Source organism: Scyliorhinus canicula, chromosome 9, assembly GCF_902713615.1.
Source record: "Scyliorhinus canicula chromosome 9, sScyCan1.1, whole genome shotgun sequence".
Lineage (NCBI taxonomy): Eukaryota > Metazoa > Chordata > Chondrichthyes > Carcharhiniformes > Scyliorhinidae > Scyliorhinus > Scyliorhinus canicula.
In genome coordinates, this window is record NC_052154.1 from 102,888,299 (window position 1) to 102,915,686 (window position 27,388).

A 27,388-nucleotide genomic window follows, 5' to 3' on the forward strand; every position below is an offset into this window, starting at 1 on the left:
AGCCTGGAGCAATTATTTCTCTCTCGCCGTGTCAAAGCTGCACTTGTACCAACGAGACTGATGCAACAACTCTGCTAAACACCATTGAATGTCGAAATATTCAATGCAACAAGAAGTGTGAACAAGTAAGAATTTATATTTGAGAATTGTCAATCATTTTCCAGAAATTACATGGGAGATATGCATTTAGTGGACAGAATTCTCCCAGGCCCATGCCCACCAGAGAATTTGGCAGGAGACCCAAAACTCAGTTTTACACCAATGTGAATTTACAGCTTGATCTTCTGTTGATGTCCTCATGGCAGGTCGGGAAACTCCGTTGGGGGTCAATGTGAAACTCATTTGCATCCCGGATGCAGATGAAGGTCCGACCACTCGGCCAAATCTTTGGGGTGGCAGCAGGAAAGCATGTCAGTGAGAAACATATTTGGAACAGTATGATGTGCAGATGTTGGGACTCACCTGAACAATACCAGGGGCTGCCTATAGAGTTCAGGATAGTGGGTAGGAGGAGCATCGAGAGTTGGGCCTTCCAGATTAAGAGTCCTGGAGGGTACTCCTCTTCGAGCCTCAGAATGTTTCTGGAGATCCTCTTCTTTCTCATGAAATCCGTCTTCCAGCTTCAGAGTACTGCCCGAAATCCATCTTAATTTTCCGGATGCCCATCTTCAATAGTGGATGTTGGGTGACTTTTCAATACGGCACATGGATTGGATGGCGGGAAATGAGCCATTAGGCCTACCCCACCATCAAATACGGTGCAAAACAGGTGCATCACGGTTGAGGTCAGGTCTGGCATGTTTTTCCGCTAACTTCCACATTCCACGTTCCTGCCCCCGCCACTGGACTTGGTCCCCAGATTGGAGAATTCTGCCCACAGTGTTCGTGATTACAGTAAGGGAACCATCACAAGGCATTGTCTTTGTAATTGATAAATTACACAGATGACATGTTTGTTTTCCTCAGACCTCTTCCAGGCACCCTATTTACTATTCAGGGAAACAGCGGATGAAGCCTGGGAGCAGTTTAACCATGACTGACCTTTTCTCTGTGCCAGGAAACAATATTAAAATAATAATAAAAGGCCAAGTACAATTACATGTAGAAATTAAAAACAAATTGCCATTCTACCTGTGAGAATTAACAAATATTTTGCACTGACTGCTTTTACGAGGAATAACCACTGTATTTTACAACAGGGATTTAAGTACCAGGAGACCATTGGAAAATGTTGTGGCAAATGTGTCCAGACTAGATGTGTGATACAAACGGGAAATCAATCTGTTCAACTAATACCGGTTTGTATGATTATATGATTTTAAAATGAATAATTGATTCTTTGCTACTTTGTTTTGCATCAATAAATCAGTATTAACTATTAGTTGATATTCTATCTCATGCACATGATAAACTGAAGAACATGGTCACCGTCTTATCTATCTCAATGCATTTTGTTCCTTTCTCTCTTTTCACTCTGTTTCCTGTTGTATTTGTCTTTTTCAGTACTTCACCTTTATTTCTGTACCATTAACTCTTTTGCCTTTCCTTTATGCCATCTTCTGCTTCTTACTGTCTTTTAAAATTCACTTTCAGGTGGGACGTGATGGCTCATATGCAATGGCATGGTGAGAAAAAGCACCAAAACGTGCTGGCTATATTGGTGTGAAAGTTGTGGGCAAAATGTCCCTCAGTGGCTTTATTACCAATTGCCTGCCTAAGGCTTTGTGGCCCCAGCCTATAGCTCTTCAGCGATACTTCTTTTCTCTCACCCACCTTCCTTACCCTTGTTTCTTTCCCTCACAGGTGCCATGACTATAATTAACATTTTGTAACTGGCCAAAAAGCAAAACTGAGTTGCCTCCCGGGCAGCACGATGGCACAGTGGGTTAGCCCTGCAGCCTCACGGCGTCGAGGTCCCAGGTTTGATCCTGTCTCTGGGTCACTATCCGTGTGGAGTTTGCACATTCTCCCCGTGTCACCCCCACAACCCAAAGATATGCAGGCTAGGTGGATTGGCCAATGTAAACTGGCCCCTTAATTGGAAAAAATGAATTGGGTACTCTAAATTTTTTTAAAAACTGAGTTGCCTCCAAAATTAAATTTAAAAAAAAATATTGAACAACATAATCTGTCACATTCGTTCCCTCTTCGCTCAATTTGGTATACATTTCAAACATTATAGAACATAAAATCAAAAATTGTGACCAGTGTTGAATCAGAGGACATTGGGCTGAATAATACATGATATGGGGGTGGGTTCGGCACAACTCACATCCCTGGCAGCAATGTCAGCGTGGAACTGACATCCTTCATATAAACCAGCCCCACAACTATAAAATATTGCAAGGCTGCTAAATGACTGCCAAGTGCAACTTCCACACCTCACTGGGGAGTCGGCTCGACTCGATGAGGAGCGAAGAATGGTGTGGTGATGGTGTGGTTCGGTCGGTCCATGGGGCTTGAGGGGCAGTGGGAGGGGGAGGGCATGTAAGTTGTGAGTCGGCCTTGGGGGAAGTTCTAATTGTGATGGGTGGGAATCCCATGTGTTAAAAATGTCCCCTGGGGATGAATCCTGGGAGGGTGGGGTGAATACGATGGAAGGGAAGTTCCCAAATTCCCACGGCTAGGGAATTCTGTGGGGTGGGGCATCTTTGTGAGGGTCGGGAGTGCCCATGAGGGGTGGTGGGGGGGATAGTCAGGCGATGGGGGGAGTCCCCTGCAGGTTGGTGTGGGTCTGTCGAATAGCTACCCAGAAGCTTAGCTCTTTTAACATTTTCTGGATAATTATTGATGTATCACAATCGGAACCATAAGAAAATTGATACTTACAATACATTTTTGGATGGTTCCCAGTACAGGGCACTTGCCTTTGCAGTTTGCACTTCCCAGGCAAATGCCATAGAAACCGTTCCCTGAGAACTTCTTGGGTGTCCCCCAGAACATTTTTATAATCCACTAGTTACACTGCCCTGGAGAGGCAGTGATTAAATGAGTGATACTTTTTAACACACTGTTCTCTTCTCTTTGCATACTATTCTAGCCTGGGGGAAAATGGCCATCACCTTATAACAACTGTACAGATTATGGATGCATACAAATTGGTGACAGCTTAATATCTACCAGTTCCAAGCTTGTTTGTCCTGATTTTCATCCAGAGGACTGTGAACCAGTGAGTATGCAGGAGCTTCGAGATAAATACTGAATAGAAATCCAACTTTAAACAATGCAGCTCATGTGGAGATTAATTCAAAATTTGTTCAAACTTAAAATGCTATTAATACCATAATTCAAGAAGGGAGGAAGGGATAAACCAGGAAACTACAGGAAACTAACCTCAGTGGTGAGGGAACTATTGGAAGCAATTCTGAGAGACAGGATTAGTCTGCATTTGGAGAGGCAGAGATTAATCAAGAACAGTCAGCATGGTTTTCTTAAGGGGAGGTCAGGTCTGACCAATTTGATTAAATTTTTTGAAGATATGTCCAGGTGTGTAGATGAGGAAAACATTGTCTCCTTGAACTTCAGCAAGGCTTTTGATAAGACCCCACATGGGAGACTGATAACAAAGGTAAGAGCCCATGAGATCCAAGGAAATTTGGAAAATTGAGTGAAAGTCTGTGTTCAGTGGGGTCCCGCAGCTTGTGGGTCATATAAATGATTTAGATATCAATGTAGGAGGGTTGATCAGTAAGTTCACGGGTGATATGAAAATTGGTGGGGTGGCAAAACATGAGGAGGCTAGCCTTCAAGTACAAGAGGTTATAGACTGGTTGGTCAGATGGGTTGATCCGTGGCAAATAGAATTCAATCTGTTTACGTGTGAGGTGATGCACTTGGGCAGGACAAACAAGGCAAAGGATACATGATTAACGCCAGGGCCCTGGGAAGTACCAAGGACCACAGAGCTCTTGGTGTGCATATACATCAATTTCTAAGGGAGCAAAGCAGGTGTATGCAGTGGTAAAGTAGGTACATGGTATACTAGCCTTTATTAGCTGAGGCGTAGAAATTAGGAGCAGGGGGATTATGCTGGAACTGTATAAAATGTTGGTTAGGCCACATCTAGAGTATTGTGTGCAGTTCTGAAATACACATTATAGGAAGGATGTGATAGCACTAGATAGGGTGCAGAGGAGATTTACCAGGATTTTGCCTGGGCTGGAGAGTTTTAGTTATAAAGAGAGATTTGATAGAGTGGGGTTGTTTTTCTTGGAGCAGAGGAGACTGGGGGGGAGGGGGGGGGGGCAGCATGTTTGACATGTATAAAATTTGTGGGACATAGATAAACAAGAAGAAACATCTCCCTTTGGGCATAGATTTAAGGTAAGGGGCAGGAGGTTTAGTGGGGATGTGAGTCAAACCCTTTTCACCCAGAGGGTGGTGGGAGTCTGAAACTCACTGCCTGAAAGGTGGTGGAGGTAGTGACCATCAGAACACGTAAGAAGTATTTTATACAGTGAATGGTAGAACCCTCAAGAGTATTGAAAGTCAGAGAGATCTAAGTGTACAGGTCCACAGGTCACTGAAAGCGGCAACACAGGTGGAGAAGGTAGTCAAGAAGGCATACGGCATGCTTGCCTTCATTGGCCGGGGTATTGAGTATAAGAATTGGCAAGTCATGTTGCAGCTGTATAGAACCTTAGTTTGAACACGCTTGGAGTATAGTGTTCAATTCTGGTCGCCACACTACCAGAAGGATGTGGAGGCTTTAAGGAGGGTGCAGAAGAGATTTACCAGGATGTTGACTGGTATGGAGGGCATTATCTATGAGGAGCGGTTGAATAAACTCGGTTTGTTCTCACTGGAATGACGAAGGTTGAGGGGTGACCTGATAGAGGTCCACAAAGTTATGAGGGGCATAGAGTAGATAGTCAGAGGCTTTTCTCCAGGGTAGAGGAGTCAATTATTAGGGGGCATAGGTTTAAGGTGCGAGGGGCAAGGTTTAGAGAAGATGTACGAGGCAAGTTTTTTACACAGAGGGCAGTCAGTGCCTGGAACTCGCTGCCAGTGGAGGTGGTGGAAGCAGGGACGATAGTGACGTTTAAGGGGCATCTTGACAAATACATGAATAGGATGGGAATAGAGGGATACGAACCCAGGAAGTGTAGAAGATTTAGTTTAGACGGGCAGCATGGTCGCCACGGGCTTGGAGGGCTGAAGGGCATGTTCCTGTGCTGTACTTTTCTTTGTTCTTTGTTCTTTAATTCAGATGTGCACTTGCGATGCCAAGGCATAAAATGTTATCGGCCAAGTGCTGGAAAATGGGATTAAAATAGTTACATGGTGACTGGCACAGACACGATGAACCAAAGGGCCTTTTCTTTGCTGTAAAACTCTCTGACTCTATGAATTATTCTAACTTTGCCTTTCAGTATTAGTATAAGTCCAAATGCAAACAGACCTGGACAATATCTAGGCTTGGGCTAACAAGTGGCAAGTAACATTTGCTTCAAACAAGGCAATGCTATAAATATCTCCAAGAATCTAACCATTTAATCTTCAATGGCATTACCATCATTAAATCCCCACTATCAACTATCTAAGGGTTACCATGACCCGAAACTGAATGAGACTCGCCATATAAATACTGTGGCTGCAAGAGCAGGTCAGAGTTTAGGATTCCTGTGGTGAATAATTCCCCTCCTGACTCTCCAAAGTCTGCCACCATCTACAATGAACAAGTCGGGAGTGTGATGGAATACTCATGCTTGTTTGGATGAGTGCAGCTCCAACAACACTCAAGAAGCTCGACACCGTCCAGGACAAAGCAGTCTGCTTGATTGGAACCACATCCACAAACACTCACTTTCTCCATCATCAATAGACAGCAGCAGCCATGCGTACCATCTATAAAATGCACTGCAGGATCTCACCAAGGTTCCTTAGGCAGTATCTCCCAAACCCACGATCAGTACCATCCAGAAGGACAAGGACAAGGTCAGCAGATATATGGGAATCCCACCAGTTGGAGGTTTCCCTCCAAGTCACTCACCATGCTGACTTGGAAATATAATCGGCATCCCTTCGTTCGGGCAAAATCCTGGAACTCAGGATTCTGGGTGTACCTTCTCCAGAGGGACTCAAGCGGTTAGCTCACCACCACCTACTTTTTTTTGGAAGACATTTTATTGGAGGCATTTTCACATATATACAAAAAAGATGAAACAACAAACCAACTACGGGCAACAGCAAACTTACCAAAACATCCTTCCACACCCGTCGCAAAAATCTATCCCCACTCGACCCACTGCTACCCCAATGCTTGGCCCCTTATTTAACTTTTAACCCCAACACCAGTCCAAACAGAAAGTGAACCACCCCCCACTGATGACTCAATACTCTTTAAAGAAGTCAAGGAACAGCTTCCACCTTGAGGTGGAACCCCTCCTCTGCCCCCCTAATGGCGAACTTGACTTTCTCTAGGTGCAGAAACGCGACCAAATTGCTCACTCATACCCTTACGCTCAGCAGCTCTGAGTACTGCCAGCCCAACACAATCCGTCTCTGGGTTATCAGAGAGGCAAAGGCTAATACATCGGTCTGTCTCTCCACCTGCACTTCCAGATCCTCCGACAATCCAAACATTGTCACCTCTGGATCTAGAGCTATCGATATCCCCAAAATCTTTTATATTATACCGCAAATCAGGTCCAAAACCTCTCCAACATCGGACATGCCCAAAACATATGGACATGGTTCGCCAGCCTCCGCTCACTGTTCACACCTATCCTTCATCACTGGAAAGAACCAGCGTATCCTGGACACAGTCATGTGGTTCCTGTGCACCACTTTGAACTGAACGAGATTGCATCTTGCACACGACGAGGATACAGTAACCCTCCGCAGTGCCTCACCCGATACTCTAGCACCCAATGCCCTACCCAGTTCCTCCTCCCACTTACACCTAACCTCCTCCACCGGGGCACTCTCTCTCTTCAACAGCTCCCCATATATATCCGAGATCTTGCCCTCTTCTATTTCACCCTCAGCAGGAGTTTGTACTGCAACACAAGGGATGGCAGCACTGGAAACAAAGGCACCTCTTTCTTCATGAAGTCCCAGTTACCTGAACCCATTCCCTTTCGCCAACTGGTATGTTCCCTCCAGCTCCACCAGGTCTGCAAACTTCTCTCCGACAAACAAATCTCTAAAGTATTCTATCCCCACCTGCCGCCACTCCCGGAACCTCGCATCCAACCCTGCCGGGCCAAACCTATGATTGTAGCAAATCAGCGTCCACAGGTACATGATTCCATTCTAAAATGCTGCCGGCACTGTTCCACACGTCCAATGCTGATACCAGCACCAGGCCAAGGGAGTAGCTGGCCGGCGAGAATGGAAGAGGCGGTAGCAATAGTGCCGTCAAACCGGTTGATAGAGGCCACCTCTATCCTCCCCCACACCGGCAACTCCTCCACCCGCCCATTTCCTTTTTATTAAACAAATTTAAAGTGCTCAATTATTTTGTTTCCAATTAAGGGCCAATTTAGTATGGCCAATTCACCTACCCTGCACATTTTTGGGTTGTGGTATGAGACTCACGCACTGCCAACACCCCCCCGCCATCGATCTCTCTCTCAAAAACGCCATCTTAGCCTGCGCAGCCTTCCCCACCAACACAAACCACAAAATCATTCCATTAACCTTCCTAAATAAGATTTGCACGCAGAGATTGGGAGGTTCTGAAACACAAACAAAACCTTCGGCAACACGATCGTCTTTACCATCTGGACCCAACGAGCCAACGACAATGTCAGCACATCCCATCTCTTCAAGTCCCCTTCATTCCCTCCAAGTGCATCAAATTCAACTTATGCAGCTTGGCTCAACTCCACACCACTTGTATCCCAAGGTACGAAAATGTGCCTCTTCCAGCCAAGCAGCAGACTCCCCAAACACCTCCCATGTCCCCAGGCATTAATCGGGAATATCTCAGTTTTTCACATGTTGAGCATATACCCCGAAAAGAGGCCAAACCCCCCCTATAAAAGATCTCGACCTGGTCTGAAATATACAGCAGGAGATCATCCTCAAAAAAAGAAATTTGGTGCTCCACCCACCCCACTCAATAGTCCTCATCCCTTTGAGACCCATACAGACCCAGCACCTTGAACAATTATGTCCACTCCACCCGATTGAAAGCTTTCTCCGTGCCCATCGCCACAACGCCTTCTACTTCTCGGCCCTCCAAGGGCATCATAATCAAATTTAGAAGCCTCCGGACATTCGCCGACAGCTGCCACCCCGTCACAAATCTTGACTGGTTCTCACCTACTATCCCCGGCACACAATCCTTTATCCGCATCACCCAGACCTTCGCCAACAGTTTTGCATCCACATTCAACAGCGAAATCAGGCAGTATGACCCACACTGCTCCAGGTCCTTATCTTTCTTTAAAATAAGCAATACCGAAGCCTGAGAAAGCATCGGGGTCGGGGGTCGGTGGGGGGGGGGGGGGGGGGGGGGGGGGAGAGCTCTCCTCTCTTCATTGACTCATTATACATCTTGACTAACAGGGGCCCCAGCTCTGACCCAAACTTCTTGTAGAACTCGGCTGGAACCCATCCGGACCCGGTCCTTCCCCATCTGCATCGACCCTACACAATCCATTATCTTCCTCAGCCTGATTGGGGCCCCCAGTCCCTACACCTTCACCTCCGCCACCCTCGGGAACTCAAGCCTATCCAAAAATCGCCTCATGCTCTCATCCCCCATGGGAGGCTCTGAGCTATACAATTTCCAGTCAAAAGCCTCAGCCCCATTCATAATCTCGGGATCCGTTACCACTGTAACCCCATCATCTCCCAAGTTCCCTTGCCGCTGCCTGCCTCCTCAGCTGATATGCAGGCATCCTTCTTCCTTCCCCATATTCATATGTTGCCCCTCTGACCCTGCACAGTTGCTCCACCACCTTTCCTGTGGACACAAGCCCAAACCCCATCTGGAGCTTCTGTCTCCTTCAGCGGGGCCTCCTAAGGCATTGCTGAGTACCTCCAGTGAACCCTAAGAATGACCTCCACCAACCTCAACTCTCTCCACCCTTTCTTTGTGCACCTGGATTTAGATAAACTCCCCCCTTATCACCGCCTTCAGTATTTCCCACAACATGGAGGCAGAAAACTCCCCATCTTATTCTGCTCCACATAGTTCCGGATGGTCACTCCTTTCTGCAAACCCCCTCATCCGACAAGAACCCCATATCCAACCTCCATTACAAACTCCCCTTTGCCACATGCAAGTCCATCCAATGTGGTGCGTGGGCAGACCCCAAGGTCACCAAATACTCAGATCCAACCACCCCGCCACAGCGCTTTGACCAGGACAAGGAAATCAACCCGGGAGTACACCCAGGGGATGTACGAAAAGTACAAAAATTCCTTTGCCCCTCAGCCCCTCAAACCGCCACATGTCCGCCCGACACCCACCCTATGCATTCCATAAACCTCAACAGCTCCTTTGCCGTTGCTAACACCATCAGGGATTAGGACACAACTAGTCCAACCTAGAGTCCAGCACCTTATTAAAATTCCCCCCAAAATAACCGATGCGTGTACAGGTCCGGGACCTTTGCAAAAACCTGCCTCAAGAACTTCACATCATCCCACTCACCATCACAAATCTACCCCCGGAGTCTGTCACAATACTCCCCATCTCAAAAGCCACTCTCTTTTTGATCAACACTGCCACCACCCCCACTTTTCATATCCAACCCTGAATGGAACACCTGCACCACCCAACCTTTCCTCAGCCTACTCTGGTCTCCCAACTTCAAGTCCATCTCCTGAAGAAACACAACGTTAACCCTTAAGTACGTGAAAACGCAAGACTTTTTGATTGACCCACTTAATCCCTGAACGCTGCATGTAATCAATCGGGTCCCTCCACCCGCTCCCCGATCAGCCATAGCTCCTCTTTAACCAACCCCCCCCCCAAGTCCACGTCTCACTCACCCTCAGCGTCTCCCCAAGATATCCGCTGCCATCTCCCCTTAACCAACAGTGCCACACCAACTCCACCCAAGTCAGCATCCCCCCTTCCCCACCCCCCACCCCCATAAACAAAGAAAACCAACCCAACTCCTCCCCACTCCCTCCACGAATCGACACCCCACTTCACTTCCGTTAACTAGCCTACCTACTTACATGGTGGGCACCAATCAAGGCACTCGCCTAACCCCCGACCACCCTTCACCCGCAATTCCTCAAGAACAGTTGAACACAGTTACCCAATCCACACCCAAACACAGTAAATACAACAATCCGCCGAACATACGTACCCAAATTCCTGGATTGGCATTTCCAAACTTCAATGTCCAAACTTCACACGTCCCCTCGACCATGGTCTCTCGTACATTAACTCACCTTCCATGGTATGTCAAAATAGAATTCCTGATTCTGGTGCGTGACCCACAGACGAGCAGTATATAATACTTCCAAGTGAAGTATATAATACTTCACTCAATTCTTCGAGAGGACCGCTTTGACCCTACTGAACCCAGCCCGCCACTTGGCTAACTCCGTACCTAAGTCCTGGTAGACATGCAGCCTGTTGATCCCAGGTACACTTTCTCGTCTCCTTCGCCCACCGCAGAATCTTCTCTTTGTCCAGAAAATGATGCAACCGCACCACCATTGCCCTCAGCTGCTCCCTCGCATTCGGCCTCCTTCTCAACACACTGTGCTCTCGATCCATCTTGGGGGGATGGTCAAAGAAACCCTCCTGCACCAACATCTTGAACATATTTGCCAAATACTTCGTGGCTTGCATTCCCTCAATCCCTTCATGCAGCCCCACAATCTGGAGATTCTGCCTCCTGCAGCAATTCTCCAGGTCCTCCACTTTCTCCCTCAGCCACTTCTGGCCTCCGCCATGAGCGCCACTGCCTCCAATGAGGCCAACTGCTCCTCATGGTCCACCAACGAATCCTCCAGCTTCTGGAGCACCGAAATTTGAGCCTTCAGCATTTGCTCCACTCTCCCAATAACCACCCTGTTCAGCTCCCCCATCTTAGCCAGATCCTCCGAGGCCTCCTGCTTCTCTGTTGGAACTTGCCATTCCGGAAATCCACCAATTGCTCAATAGCCCACAGGGCAGGGAACGATGCCCCACAGCCCTCCACCACCTTTCCCTCTGTCGCACTTTGAAAAACCTCCCAGCCAGACTGCTGCCCCTTTGTCGTTACACTCCTCGTTTGATAAGCCGGAAACAGGCCCTCCCGGAGGAGAATTTCTATCTCTCACTGCTCATGCATTTTGCCTATATTGGGTGAAAAGAAGCAACCAATTCCACCTTGAGCGGGAGCCACCAAATGTGCGACCACACACTCCATGGCCGCCACCGGACGTCCACCATTACCTTCTCAAAGGCAATTGGGGATGGGAAATAAATGCTGGCCTAGCAAGTGACACTCGCATCCCATAAATGAATTTTACAAAAGCAGCAATTCAAAATGAAATAGAAAAAAAAAGCCTTTGCTGAGTTCGCATGCAACATTTCTAATTGTGATAAACTTGACTTGGTGTAAGTTGCACCATACCAATTTGCAGCTCTCCTCTGTTTTTACTTGTATCTTTGCACTGAGGACAAGAGGCCGGTTGGTTCAATGTATTTCAAGCAGACCTCAAAAAGCAAACTGGAAATTATTGGTGTCTATAGATCATATGTTTGACAAATATTAATTTGAATGATAAATAAAAATTCTGTGCTAGCATTTGTTGTTAATTGTTGCTTCTTGATCCTTGCAATCACTGCCTTTTTATAAAATATATAATTCACCATTGCCAAAGGATATAGATTCCAAACTTTGGTAGCAATATCCAATAGTTTTGGATATTCTGATTAAAACTTTGTTTCATGTTGCAGGACACAATTACTACAACTGAAGATGGCTGTTGTAAGACATGTGAGTGTTGAAACACACGGTATTATTCTAGATAAAGTGTAAAAATGTGTAACTTTTAAAAAACCATTCAATAGAAATAATTCCTTCATTTAGCCATCTGGCCGTTTGAGGAATTAAACCAAAGGTAAGAGATTAATTATCCGAGTCAGTGTTCTTATACATCGATGATAATTAAAAATGTGAGATCTGCATCTAATGGATGTCAGGTTTTGAGTTGCTGGTTTGTTCGATAAAGCATCCATGTTCCTTATGATCAGGATTTCACCTTTATTGGCCACTGTTTTGATCCAAACACCTTCCTAAAATTATGGGCCAGACTTTCACTGAGTTGCGTCAACTTCGGCATCCTTTGAAAATGGTGGCCAGGACCCAGTTCCAAGATTCCAGCAGTTCTTACTAGTGTGGTATAAGGGTTCAATTAATGCCATTAAGATGTCGATTACAGTATTTCAGAGGAGCTGGAAACCACAGTAAAACCCCAGTCCCAGCTGGAGTAAGATAAGTTGACCATTATATTGATTAACATTTTGTAGATGTGTGCATTTTAAAACTGAAGAAAACAATGATCGAGAAGTGATTTAAATGTCCTCAGCTCTTTCAATTTAAAAAGACTGGTCTCCAGTTTTAACTAACACCTGCTTCGAGACTATTTTGATTGATAGATCTTTTGCTATACCTTAGAAAAAAGCCAAGCCATTTATTTTTGCAGTTTCAACAGAGTTAATTATTTATTTTGAAAGCTCGAGTCATTCCAAATGCTTGGCTAAATTTTAAAAGCTCCTGAACCAGTTATATCAGCAAAGAACAGTGTAGACAGCTTGACTGACAATTTTAAGAGGTTATTATTGAATGATTATCTATTTAGGATGTAATTATTGAATAGATGTTTGTTTTTGCACCAGATTCACCACATGAGAAGATTTCACATTTTTCAATGGCATCTTTAGAACATAGAACATAGAACAGTACAGCACAGAACAGGCCCTTCGGCCCTCAATGTTGTGCCGAGCCATGATCACCCTACTCAAACCCACGTATCCACCCTATACCCGTAACCCAACAACCCCCCCTTAACCTTACTTTTATTAGGACACTACGGACAATTTAGCATGGCCAATCCACCTAACCAGCACATCTTTGGACTGTGGGAGGAAACCGGAGCACCCGGAGGAAACCCACGCACACAGGGGGAGGACGTGCAGACTCCACACAGACAGTGACCCAGCCAGGAATCGAACCTGGGACCCTGGAGCTGTGAAGCATTTATGCTAACCACCATGCTACCCTGCTGCCCCTGAAGAGGCCCCCTTTGAAAGAGGATTTATTTCAGTATGAAGTGTGCTTGAATGAGAGCTCTATCAGATTGTTAGAACTAATTTTTTATGTATATTTCAATACATGAGGGGGCATGGGATAGCATGGTGATATGGTCGGTATGGGGGATATGAGGGTGAATGAAGAGAACATGGGGGAATGATGAGGCATTGCGTGGGTGGGGTGAGCAGTAGCAGGTTCTTGGGCTTGACATTCTGCACTAAAACTGGGCTGATATCCCAGTTAACAGAGGTGGGTGTTCTCGCCTGCTGGCATCTCCCATGGAGATTTGGCCCTATATATATTAATGTCACTCGAGTGTGTTGAAGTGTGCTTCTGCATAATGGTTTTACCAGACATACTGAGTATTTCCAGCATTTTGTTAAATAATTATTTCATGGGATGTGAGTATAGCCAGAAAGGTGAGCATTTGATTCTCATCCTTAATTACTCTGGAGAATGTGGTGGTGAGCAACCTCTAGAAACATGCCACTCAAACACAAAAGAGGTGCACCACAGACTCTGGAGCTGGTGCAGCTCCAAATCCCAGAGATCAAGCTCATTCAGCTGATAAGGTTTTCCCCACACATGGTTGCCCAGGAAACAAGGGGCTGGATTCTCCCAAAATGGGACTATGTCCCCACGCCAGCGTAAAAATTTTGGAGTTTTACACCAGAGATTCTTGCATAAATGTTCAGCTAATTCAATGCCCTGCAGGGGCTAGCAGGGACCCGGAGTAAATCTCGCAGCATTAGCTGCGGATACAGGACCCTGCACTTCCGATTTGGAGTCTGCGCATGCACACGGCGGCGGCCTCCAGTGGCCATGCTGAGCTCCATGGCGGACCCGACCGCGGAGCCAGACTCAAAAATTAGACCCACCAATCGGCTGCGTGCCCGAACAACTAACCCGCACAAGCACTTCCCGGCCAATATAAGGCACCCCTCCCCCGCCGGTGTCTAATCTCCCCCCCACCCCCCACCCTCAGCCTGAGTCCGCAGCCACCACGCCAATATCCCGACTGGCAATAGCAGGTTAGTTCCACGCCGTTGGGAACTCGACCGGTCGGGAGTGGAGGATCGCTGGACGGGCCTCTGGCAATGGGCCCACAGCCGCGCGACGTACTCCTCGATCATGCTGATTCTCGGGTCCTGGAGAATCACCGAGCCCAATTTCTGTGTGAAAGTGGATTCTCCGCCCTCGCGCTGAACGCAATCTCGGTGCGAGGCTGCGGAGAATCCAGCCCAAGAAGTATCCTGGAGTTCCTCTATGGAGCAGAGATTGTAATCAATGGAACTGAGGTATCCTGCCATGTCCATATATATTGGATTACTAAATAAAGTGATGAGAGACAAAATTAAAATTTTGGAGTGAAGTTAAGATTTAAAACACTGTGTAATTATTTTAGTTCAATATTTACCATCTGCACTGTTTCCTCGGGTTCCACTGCCTCTTCCCATCTCCACTGACTGTGACTTCAAACCTCTGACAATCTCGTATCCTCCAAGCTCTGACCACTCTACTGCTTTGCACTCAAATTCCTTCAGGACCTCTCCCCGTACCATCGGGCTGGCCAGTTTCTTGATATAATGGTAATATTCCCCACAGGCAGCAAAGTTTTGAATGGCCTTCAATTTATGCAGGGTAGAATGTGGGAGATCTGCCAAAATTGTGCTGTAATAGTCAAGACTAGAGGTAACAAAGACATAATTGAGCAGCAGATGCTTGAGATGAGGTGAAGTCAGCCAGTGTTACTGAGTGGAAGCAAAGCAGCCTTAATGATGGCACAGATGCTTAGCTAATATTACCACAGAAAATGAGCAATCCACTCGTCAGTGTTATAAAGAATGATTAAGAGTACATTTCAGAAAAATTGCACGCCACTTGCTGTTATTACACACACTTGATGATGTGCCATTTCTTCTAGCCAAGAACAAGCCAAAAGATCACTTCTGCATTGGAAGTACCAATGTTCTTAACATTACTAATTTACATTGAATATTAAATCAATGCAAGTCAGATGGTGAACTACAAAACACGACACAATTCTTTTCCTCAATAGTAGATTGATCCATAAATCTCTGCCTCCTAACGACTACCCCAGTGTCCCAGTTGACTCTCTTTATACTCTTGAGTACAGTGCACAAAGTAAATAAATCAGCTAATGAACTAATGAATAGCCCCTTAAAGGGACTGACTTTCTTTATATGTTATCTCAGTCTTTAAACAAACGATACCCATCACCTGTGTATCTTTAGCAACACAGTCAACAAAGTCTTAACCTTGAAGTGTCACTTACTTATTTTATCTCAAAGAATTTGAGCGGGATACTCCGCGAACTGGCGGGGCGGGCCATTCCGGTGCCGAGGAGTGACATGAACCACTCTGGCGTCGAGCTGCCCTGAAGGTGTGGAATCCTCCGCACCTTCAGGGGCTAGGCCGGCGCCGGAGTGGTTTGCGCCGCGCCGGCCAGCACGGAAGGAGCTTGGCACCACGTCAACCAGCGCCGAAGAGACTCCGCCAGCCGACGTGACTTGGCGCAGGCACGGGAGCGCCAGCGTGTGCTGTCACCAGCCCAGCGCATGCGCATGGGGGATTCATCTCCACGCCGGCCATCGCGGACTGTTACAGTGGCTGGCGCGGAGGAATAGAGTGCCCCCACAGAACAGGCCCGCCCGCGGGTCAGTGGGCCCTGATCGCGGGCCAGGCCACCATGGGGACACCCCTCGAGGCCATATCCCCCCGTGCCTCTCCCCGAGGACCCCGGAGGCCACCCTCAGAGCCAGGTCCCGCCAGTAAGTACCTGTTGTAATTTACGCCGGCGGGGCCAGCTGAAAACGGGCGGCCACTCGGCCCATCATGGGCCGGAGAATTTGCCGGAGGAGCCACTACCATTGGCTGCCAACCGGCGCAGCATGATTCCCGCCCCCGCCGAATCCCCGGCACCAGACAATTCGGCAGGCGGCGGGGCGGGATTCACGCCGCCCCCCGGCGATTCTCCGACCCGGTGGGGGGTCGGAGAATCCCGTCCTTTATCTGCCAATTGCAGACCTCAGAAAATTCATATTGGATTTGAAACATTAACACTTCTTTCTCTACAAATGCTGCCAGTCGAGCTGAGTATTTCCAGCACTTCCTGGGTTTTTTTCAGGTTTCCGGCATCCACTATATTTTGCTTTTATTCCAGTAAAAAGTTTCACAATTTACTCACAATTCTTCTCATTGAAAACAGCAATAAATTTTATCAAAGAAAAATCAACATTTAAAACCTAAGCCCACAACAATATGAATGGGATGCTCTCGCCTCTAGCTTTGCGAGCAGAAAAATGTGTTCTGTTTCATTAATTACTATTTTCATGAGCTTTTTTAGCCTTCAAACCCATGCTTTCAGTTAGAATAATTGCTGATATTTTTTTCACATTGAAAGGTGAGTCATTCTTTGTTTCTAAATGTTCATGTTTACAATTATAACACAGGCCGAGAAAAACAGAGTTGCAAGCGTACACAAATGATGGCCCCGATAATGCATGATAGTTGTAAATCATTAGAAAACGTAGAAATTGCAGCATGTGAAGGAAGGTGTGGAACCTACTCTATGTAAGTAACAATTTTCTTACCTTGTGCACCTATTACCTCAAATAATTATTAGAAAAGCAAAGTAGTCTCATTTTTTTCTTTTGTTCATAAAACATTGGCACGCCATTAATTACCCAAAGTAATTGCCTTGAGAAGGTGGTTGTGAGCTGCCTTCTTGGACCACTGCAGTCTATATGATGTGGGTATAGCCACAGTGATGTTAATGGAAGAAGTTACGGGTTTCATCCCAGCAACAATGAAGGAACAGTGAAACATTCCAATTTAGGATGTGTCTGACTTGAAGGACAACTTGCAGGTGGTGGTATTTTTTCCATTTGCCTGGCACCCCTTGTTCTTTAAGGTGATAGAGATTGGGGAACTGGAAGTTGCCATATAAGAGCCTTGGCAAGTTGCTGTAGTACGTCTTGGAGATGGTACGTACTGCTGCCATTGTGTGGTGGGATTGAGAGAGTGACTGTTTGAGTTTAGGATGGAGTACAAATCAAACATGCTGGTTTAAGTGTTGTTGGAGCTGCACTCATTCAGGCAAGTGGAAAATATTCCTTTGTACTCTTGGCTTGTGCCTTGTAGATAGATGGTGGGCAGACTTTGGGGAGTCAGGTGAGTTACTTGCTGCAGAATTTCAAGCTTCTGACCAGCTCTTGCAGCCACATTGGGCTGGATTTTACTCTCCACCCAGGTGTAACAGACAGCTGGAGGCCTGCCTGCTGCATATATGTCCTCCTCTGTTCCCCCACAGTTTCTCAGAAGCAGAGATTACATCATTTGGGAGGAACGTCCATTTTGGTAGGACAACAGCAAAAGGAATCATTGTTTAAATGATAAAATATTAAAACATGCTGCTGTGCAGATGGACCTGGGTGTCCTAGTGCATGAGTCGCAAAAAGTTGGTTTACAGGTGCAACAGGTGATTAAGAAGGCAAATGGAGTTTTGTCCTTCATTGCTAGAGGGAAGGCGTTTAAGACTAGGGAGGTTATTCTGCAACTGTATAAGGTGTTAGTGAGGCCACACCTGGAGTATTGTGTTCAGTTTTGGTCTCCTTACCTGAGAAAGGACGTACTGGCGCTGGAGGGTGTGCAGAGGAGATTCACTAGGTTAATACCAGATTTGAGGGGGTTGGATTACGAGGAGAGGTTGAGTAGACTGGGACTGTAATCATTGGAATTTAGAAGGATGCGGGGGACCTCATTGAAGCATATAAAATTATGAAGGGAATAGATAGGATAGATGCGGGGAGGTTGTTTCCACTGGCAGGTGAAAGCAGAACTAGGGCGAAGAGCCTCAAAATAAGGGGAAGTAGATTTAAGACTGAGTTTAGGAGGAACCTCTTCACCCAAAGGGTTGTGAATCTATGGAATTCCTTGCCCAATGAAGCAATTGAGGCTCCTTCTTTAAATGTTTTTAAGATAAAGATAGATCGTTTTTTTAAAGGAATAAAGGGTTATGGTGTTTGTGGGGGAAAGTGGAGCTGAGTCCACAAAAGATCAGCCATGATCCCATTGAATGGCGGAGCAGGCTCGAAGGGCCAGATGGGCGACTCCTGCTCCTAGTTCATATGTTCTTTAGTTCTGATCAGGTAGACCACCTGCAGGCGGATCACGAATTTTGCACTGCCGGTGTTTGACCAGTAGCGGGAGAACCAGTAACCAGCCCAACCGGTTTCCCTGTGGGCTGGTGGTGGGCAGAGGGAGGGGTCCCTTTTTGGGACCATCGAGTAGGCCCTCCAGGATTTGGATTTGGATTTGTTTTATTGTGTACCGAGGTATAGTGAAAAGTATTGTTCTGCGTCCAGTCCAGACAGATGAAATGAAAAAAATGAAAATGAAAATCGCTTACTTCAATGAAGTTACTGTGAAAAGCCCCTAGTCGCCACATTCCGGCGCCTGTCTGGGGAGGCTGGTGCAGGAATCGAACTGTGCTGCTGGCCTGCTTGGTCTGCTTTAAAAGCCAGCGATTTAGCCAAGTGAGCTAAATCAGCCCCTGCTAAACCAGCCCCTCATTCCATATATGAAAAAAACATAAGACATCCACAAATACATAATGTAAATACATAGACACAGGCATCGGATGAAGCATACAGGAGTGCAGTATTACTCAGTAGAGAAGATGTGTGAAGAGATCAGTTCAGTCCATAAGAGACTTGAATCTGTTCATGCGTGTTCTCAGACTTTTGTATCTCCTGCCCGGTGGAAGAAGTTGAAAGGAAGAATAATCCAGTGGGAGGGGTTCTTTCATGATGCTTCCCGTTTCCTAAGGCAGCGGGCGGTACAGACAGAGTGAATGGATGGGAGGCAGGTTCGCCTGATGGACTGGGCTGTGTTCATGATGCAATCTCTGCAGACGCTCACGGCTTTCCCCCAAACCTCTATTCTCCCACTTACTGGGGCCTGGCAGTTTGGTACCTACCTTGCTGGGATGGATGCAGTGTAGCTCGCCTCCTCTCAGCACAAGTATCATACCAGCTGTGGCCAACACGCCTGGTGGCATTTTCGGTACTGGAGAGTTGCCACCTCTGATTGGGCTTCAGATCACTGAGGGGACTTGTGAACCTGAGGAATAGAAGCCCTCCCTACGTTCTCTTAATTTGCAGCCCTGCTGGCATGACCGCAGGACACATCATTCTGCCGGGTGTGCTCACCCCCATCCATACATTTTAGCCAAGGGAACAGTGAGAGTGCTGCTCTGTAAAATCCAGCCCATTCTTTATGTGGCGAGTCCAGTTAAGTCTCTGGTTAACGTAACCTCTAATGTGTTTATAGTGGGCATTTCAGCAATGGAAATGCTGTTTAAATGCCAAGGGGAAATGGTTACATTCTCTGTAGCTGGAGAATAGTTATTGACTGACACTAATGTGATGCAAGCCTTACTTTCTACTTATAAGTCCAAGTCTGAATGTTGACCAGGTCATGCTGAATGCGGGCATGGATTATTTCATTATCTGAGAAGTTACAAAAGGGGACTGAACACTATGTAATTATCAGAAAACATCCCCAAGGACTTCCGGTGGCGGCCATGCGAGGGTCGCGTATTCAGCAGCTCCCGCCGCGAACGGATTTACGGGCCCTTTTTAGGAGTTTCAGCAGCTCCTCCTCAGTGAAATTCAGCAGGGCAAGTAACGCTGGCAAGGTTCCCCACATTGGTTTATGGAGGGGACCAGGAGCAGAGCGGCAAAGCAAGCGAGTGCTGAGAAGCGGGAGGAACGGGCGTGGGAACACAAAATGGCGGCTGGCTCGGATCAGGCAGCGTGGGCCCAGTGGTCGTGGGAACAGCAGGAGTTCCTCAGAAGCTGTTTTGCAGACCTAAAAACGGAGATGCTGGCCCCGAAGAAGGACCCAATGGAAAAGATGGTGGAGACCCAGAAGATGCAGGAGAAGGCGATCAAGGGGATCGAGAAAAAGGTCTTGGATAACGAAGATGAAATACTTGGTTTGGCCGTCAGGGTGGAGGTGCACGATGCCTTGCATAAGAGGTGGCAGGAGAGATTAGAAGACCTTGAAAAGAGGTCCAGGAGACAAAACCTGCAAATTCTGGGCCTCCCTGAGGGTGCGGAGGGGTCGGATGCGAGCGCATTTGTGACCAGGTTGCTGGGGACTCTGATGGGGACAGGGGCATTTCCTCGGCCTCTGGAACTGGACGGGGCGCACAGAGTCCTCGCAAGGAAGCCCAAGACTAACGAACCGCCGAGGGCTATGGTGGTACGATTTCACCGCTTCTCAGACAAGGAACGTGTCTTGCGATGGGCCAAAAAAGGAGCGGAGCAGCAGGTGGGAGAACCGCGTAATTCGCATATACCAGGACCTGGGGGCAGAACTGGCCAAGAGGCGTGCTGGATTCATCCCTGCTAAGTCTGCTCCTCCACAACAAAGGGGTGAAGTTCAGGCTGCTGAATTCGGTGAGGCTTTGGGTCACGTATCTAGACCGGCACCACTACTTTGATACACCGGACGAGGTGTGGACATTTATCAAACAGGAAAAGTTGGACTCGAGCTAAAGGACAGCTACACTTTGATGATACTCTCTGGTGGGGATATGTAACATGATGCTGTCCTAACATAAGATTGGGAGTAATGTTAATTATTTGAGGGGGCTGGGGAGGTGGGTGGAGGGAGCTATGTTATGTTATGTTGTTTCCCTTTTTTGTTCCCTGTTTCTCTGGCCATGCTCTCTGCTTTTGCGGAGTTCAGCCACAGAGGGGGGAGAGGGGCCCTAACTTCGGGCTGCTCTTCAGGCATCTGGAGCCGTTTCTTTTGTGGGGCCGGGTTGCCGTCCGGGGTTTGTTTCTTGTTTCACTGGGGGAGGGGAGAAATATTCTTTGGCTGTAAAGGCGGTTAAATTGGGATTTCTATAGGAAGAGAGGGGCCCGAATAACGAGGCAACAGGATGATCGGAGTCAGAGGTGGGAGCGTCCGGGGTCAGCATGGGTCAGCTGACTCACGGAAGCGTAATGGGGGGAGAGTTAGTGTTAAGCTGGTTCTTGATTTGAGGGATTGGGATTGCGGAGCTGCTAGGGGGTGGGGGGGGGGGGGGGGGGGGGGTGGGATGCTGCTTTGCTGACAGGAGAGGAGCCAACTTTGGGGAACAGATGGAGAGTCGGGGGGCCTCCAGTGGGAGGGCTCGAGTAAGCGGGAGACGTGGGCTTGTGCTGGCTGCAAAAGGGGGGTGGCTAGTCGGCAGGGGAGGGGGGGTTAACCCCCCATCTAGGCTGATCACGTGGAATGTGAATGGGGTCTGAATGGGCCGGTCAAGAGGGTTTGCGTGTTCTCGCACCTAAAGGAGTTAAAGGCAGACGTAGCCATGCTACAGGAGACGCATCTAAAACTCGCAGATCAAACAAGATTGAGAAAAGGGTGGGTGGGCCAGATGTTCCATTCGGGGCTGGATTCAAAGACCAGAGGGTTAGCAATTCTGGTCAGTAAACACGTGGCATTTGAGGCACGAGTATTGTGGCTGATAAAGGGGGCAGATACATAATGGTGAGTGGGAAGCTGCAGGGGACCCGGGTGGTGTCGGTGAACGTCTAAGCGCCGATGATGGGATGAAGTGGAATTCATGAGACGCATGTTGGGTAAAATTCCGGACTTAGACTCATATAATTTGATCATGAGGGTGACTTCAACAGTCATTGACCCGGTATTGGACCGGTCAAAGTCCAGGTCAGGAAAGCGGTCGGCAGCGGCTAAGGAACTGAGGGGTTTCATGGAACAGGTGGAGGGTGTAGACCCATGGAGGTTCGCTCGGCCAAGGGCGAAGGAGTTCTCTTTTTCCTCCCACGTCCACAAAGTATATTCTCGTATGGATTTTTTTATTGTGAGCAGGGCGTAAATCCCAAGGGTGGAGGGGACAGAATACTCGGCCATGCAGTCTCTGACCAGGCTCCACACTGGGTGGACTTGCGACTTGCTGAAGAGAGAGGGCAGCACCCACTCTGGAGGCTAGATGTGGGACTGCTAGCGGATGACGAGGTTTGTAGGCGGATGAAAAGGAACATCCAAAACTACTTGGAAACAAATGATACGGAAGAGGTAACAGCGACTACGGTTTGCAGAGGCTCTAAAGGTGGTCATTAGAAGGGAGTTATTTCTATCAGATCCCATAGGGAGAAGAAAGAAAGAGTGGAGAGACAGAGGCTAGTTGAGGAGATACTCAGAGTAGACAGGAGCTACGCGGAGACCCCCGAGACGGGGCTACTGAAGGAGCGCCGGAGACTGCAGACGGAGTTTGATTTGCTGACCACAGTGAAAGCGGTAGCACAGCTGAGGAAGGTAAAAGGGGCAGTCGATGAGTATGGGGAGAAAGCAATCAGAATGCTGGCGCACCAACTTCGTAGGAGAGAGGCGGCCAGAGAAATTGGGGGAGTTAGGCTAAGGAAGGTAACACAGTCTTAGACCCAGAGGAGGTGAACAAAGTCTTTAAGGTGTTTTGTGGCAAACTGTACGAGTCAGAACCCCTGGCGGGAGAGTAAGGGATGAAGCAATTCATGGACCAATTGAGGTTTCCAAAGGTGGAAGAGGATCTGGTGGAGGGACTGGAGGCCCCGATAGAGTTGAAGGAGATTGTTAAGGGCCGCGGGAGTATGCAGTCGGGCAAGGCCCCGGGGCTGGACGGCTATCCTGTAGAATTCTACGAGAAACTTTTGGAACTGTTGAGCCTTCTCCTGCTCAGGGCCTTTAACGAGACTAAAGAGAGGGACCCTCCCCCCAACAATGTCACAAGCCTCGATCTCTCACATTCTCAAACGGGAGAAAGATCTGCTAGAATGTGGGTCCTTCGGACCGATATCGCTCTTGAACGTAGATGCCAAATTGCTGGCCAAGATTTTGGCCGCAAGAGTAGAGGGTGACAGGGGAGGATCAGACAGGCTTCGTTAAGGGCAGGCAATTGAACTCCAATGTACGGAAGCCCTTAAACATTATTATGATGCCGTCAGAAGGAGGGGAGGCAGAAGTAGTGGCTACGATAGATGCAGAGAAAGCCTTTGACCAGGTGGAATGGGAGGACCTGTGGGAAACGCTAAGAAGGTTTGGATTCGGTGAAGGATTCATAGAGTGGGTCCGACTACTATATCAGGCCCCCATAGCAAGTGTATGCATAAACAGGGTGAGGTCGGAGTATTTTAGGCTTCACCGAGGGACAAGGCAGGGGTTCCCCCTCTCCCCGTTACTATTCGCCCTTGCAAAAGAGCCGTTGGCCGCAGCGCTGTGGGCTTCAAAGAACTGGCAGGGGTTGGTTCATAGCGGGAGGAGCAACGGGTCTCACTCTATGTGGATGATCTGCTCCTGTATATTTCGAACCAGTCGAGGGGATGGAGGAAGGTCATGCAGATTCTGAGGGACTGGTAATTTTTCGGGGTACAAATTAAACGAGAAGAAAAATGAGATGTTCATGATCCAAGCTATAGGGCAGGAGAAGAGGCTGGGAGAGCTTCCGCTTAAGATGGTAGAGAAGAGCTTTCGGTACCTAGACATACAGGTGGCTCGAAACTGGGATGCCCTACATAAGCTTAACTTGTCCCGGCTGGTAGAGCAGATGGAGGGGGACTTTAAAAGGTGGGACATGCTCCAGCTTTCTCTAGCGGGGAGGGTGCAGACCGTTAAGATGATGATCCTCCCTAAATTTTTGTTTGTCTTCCAGTGTCTTCCCATCTTCATCCCTAAGTCCTTCTTTAAGCGGGTGAACAAGATCATTTCAGGAATTGTATGGGCAAATAAGACCCCGCAAGTGAAGAGACTGTATCTAGAGCGCAGTCGGGTGGTGGGGCTGGCACTGCCGAATTTTTCCAGCTACTACTGGGCGGCTAATATAGCCATGATTAGGAAATGGGTATTGGGGGAGGGGTCGACGCGGGAGCGGTTAGAGGCAGCCTCATGTAAGGGCACCAGCTTAGGGGCACTCGTAATGGCACCTCTTCTGTTCTCGCCGGCACGCTGCTCCTCAGGTTCGGTGGTGGCAGCGGCACTAAGGATCTGGGGTCAGTGGAGAAGACACAGGGAGGTGGAGGGAACCTCGGTTTGGACCCCGATATGCAACAATCACAGATTTGTCCCGGGCAAGATAGACGGAGGGTTTCAAAGCTGGCATAGGTCATAGACGGGACTTTTCCCAGCTTGAAAGCGCTGGAGGAGAAATGTAATCTGCCCCCTGGAAATGCCTTCCGATACCTTCAGATACACACCTTTCTAAAAAAACAGGTGGTGACATTTCCGTTGCTAGGGTGGTCTCCGGCACCTGGGTAGGGGAGGGGAAGGTATCGGACATCTACCAAGAACTACAGGAAACGGAGGAATCCCCAGTGGTGGAACTTAAGGGCAAGTGGGAGGAGGAGCTAGGCGGCGAGCTGGATGCGGGCCTGTGGGCGGATGCCCTAAACAGGGTTAACTCCTCTTCATCATGTGCCAGGCTCAGCTTAATCCAGTTTAAGGTGGTCCACCGGGCACACATGACGGCAGTGAGAATAAGCAAGTTCTTTGAGTTGAGGATGGATGTGCGAGATGTGCGGGAAGCCCAGTGAACCATGTCCATATGTTCTGGGCATGTCCAGCTCTCAAAGGATACTGGCAAGGATTCGCTAAGTTCCATCAATGTCCAAGATCCTAAACACGTGGGTGGTGCCGAGTCCAGAGATAGCGATCTTTGGAGTGTCAGACGATCCGGGAGTTCAGGAAGCGAAAGAGGCCGACGTTCTGGCCTTTGCCTCCCTGGTAGCCCGGAGACGGATCCTATTAATGTGGAGGGACTCAAAACCCCCGAGTGTGGAGACTTGGGTCAGTGACATGGCTGGGTTTCTCAGTCTGGAGAAAATAATGTTTGCCTTGAGAGGGTCCATGACGGAGTTCTCTCGGAGGTGGCAGCCATCCTCGACTTTCTAGGAGAGCATTAAAATGTCAGAGCAGCAGAATTCTGGGGGGAGGGGAGGGTGGGGAAATGTTGCATATTCTTGTTTTCTTTCTTTATTAGATGTTAACGTTCACCTTGTTTTGTTAAATGTTATTAATGGTTATGAATAAAAATAATTCGAAAAAAAATACTCATCCCCACCTCTGACATTATGGTGGAGGGAAGATCATTGATGAAACAGCTGAAGATGATTGACCAAGGCCCATACACTGAAGAACTCCTGCAGCAATGTCCTGAGGGCTGTGATGATTGGCCCCCAACAACTATCTTCCTTTTCAATTGTTCTGACTCCAGCCCATGGAGAGTTTTACCCTTCATTCCTATTAACTTCAATTTTACCAAAGTTTTTGTACGCCACATTGGGTTAACGTCTGCCTTAATGTCAAGGGCAATCACCTCCAGAATTCAGCTTTTTGCCCATGTTTGGATTAAGGCTGTAATGAGTGTGGGGTTGAGCAGAGCCCAAAGGGAACATTAGTGAACAGGTTATTGTTGAATAAATGCCACTTAACAGCACTATCACCTTCCATCACTTTAATGATGATGCTTGGTAATTGGCTGGGCAGAACTCTTGCTCTTTTCAGGCAGAACATAGCTGGGGAATTTTCTGCATTGTTAAATAGATGCTAGTGTTGAATACCTTAGCTATAGGTGCTTACTTTCTCATGTTTTAATTCTCATTTTTTAAAATGAATAGGTATTCTTCAGAAGTAAATTCAATGGAGCACCAATGTAATTGTTGCCGAGAGGTGAAGAGCCACCAAAGGGAAACTATTTTGATTTGCCCCGATGGAAGTACCGTTCAGTACTCATACATCTATGTGGATGCATGTGACTGCATTGAAAATAACTGTGAGGAACCAACCAACTCACCTTTTACCAGGACCATCCATGAAGCATCTCGAGCAAAGCGCAGTCTCGACAGGAGCAGTGAGTCTGGAGACATGCACAGCTTGATCAGTTCAGAAAGTCAGACTGACCTCACAAGTTTCAAGGAAGCAATTGAATCTAAAGAAAGTAAAGACGAAGGAAACCCAGAAATTAATCTTCATTCAAACCGACCTAAGGAAAGAAAGCACAGACGACGAGCAAATGCTAAGAAGTATATAAAGCTCACATAAAACAAATTAAATCAAAGATGCTTGATTAATTATGTTTCTTAATTTCAAAATTGACATGCTGTTACCAACTGTGCATTTTCTTAAATTTAGTTTTGTTTCTAATTAAACAATTCTATTCAGATAAAAGAGGTTCTATTTATTGCCTTGAGTAATAAGTTAATAAATATTCTTACTTGGTACAGAGAAAACAGATGGGTGCAATTCTCTGGCCTCGTTGCGCTCTCGTTCAAGCATAATGAGGCCGCTGAATAGCGGGAGAGGCCGAATGTCAGGTGGCAAACAGTTTGCGATGCAACTGGCCTGCTCCCAATTGTGAAATCAGGATCCACCATAGCGTGGCAAGAAACCAATTATAACCACTTAATCCCCATTTTCATACAATTACCGAGAGCGATCTCATATCCAACGGCCTCCTGTCACTCAGCGATCTCTCCAGCAAATGTTCATGCTGGCATTGATTAGTAATCATTTTGAAAAACGTGAACCTGGCGAAAAGGCTTCTGTTGGGAGCTGAGGAGATGAATAGCCATCTTTGCTCACAGGCAAAAAACCCGGTGTTGCTGGGCTTGCAACCCCAGTGCTCGGTGTGGAGTGGGGGACCCTCGGTTTGGAACCCTCAGCAGGTGTGGGCCGCCACAGGAGGGTGGAGTGGAGGGAGGCGCTGGGGGGGACAACTGGGGCAACCACTTGCAGCACCACCATGCCAACCCCTGGATCCTGTGTTCCTGTTCCGGAACAACCCTTGTCCCTGTCTGTCTGCCCCACCAATCTCCCATACCCCCCACTGACTACTGAGGCCCCTGGTGCATGCCTGAAGGCTATTGCTGATAGGGAATTGGCAATCCTGGTTAAGTAAGCACTTCACACATGCCAAGAAGATTCCCGTGGGTGGATGGGGTATGTAGCATGTAGGAGTCATTGCCTAGCAACACAATCACACATTGACGCCTGGATACTGTGGTTGAACACTGCGGGAAGCAACACCACACACACAACATCCGAACACTCAGGAGATGGGACACAGCTCAGGGACATGTCCACGTCCGGGGAATGGGTGA

The 27,388-nt window shown here is 47.7% G+C and overlaps 1 protein-coding gene across 1 annotated transcript in view; it reads left to right on the top strand.

Annotated features, from left to right (window-relative positions):
- Positions 1–26,456, top strand: part of LOC119970928 (mucin-2-like) — a 254,661-nt gene extending 228,205 nt beyond the window's left edge. The window contains exons 43-48 of the mRNA XM_038806037.1: positions 3–125; positions 1,200–1,298; positions 3,041–3,169; positions 11,864–11,903; positions 16,694–16,814; positions 25,907–26,456. Of these exons, the coding sequence (XP_038661965.1) occupies positions 3–125; positions 1,200–1,298; positions 3,041–3,169; positions 11,864–11,903; positions 16,694–16,814; positions 25,907–26,330 (936 nt within the window). The 3' untranslated portion in view covers positions 26,331–26,456. The remainder of the gene's footprint in view (positions 1–2; positions 126–1,199; positions 1,299–3,040; positions 3,170–11,863; positions 11,904–16,693; positions 16,815–25,906) is intronic.
- Positions 26,457–27,388: the final 932 nt, after the last annotated feature.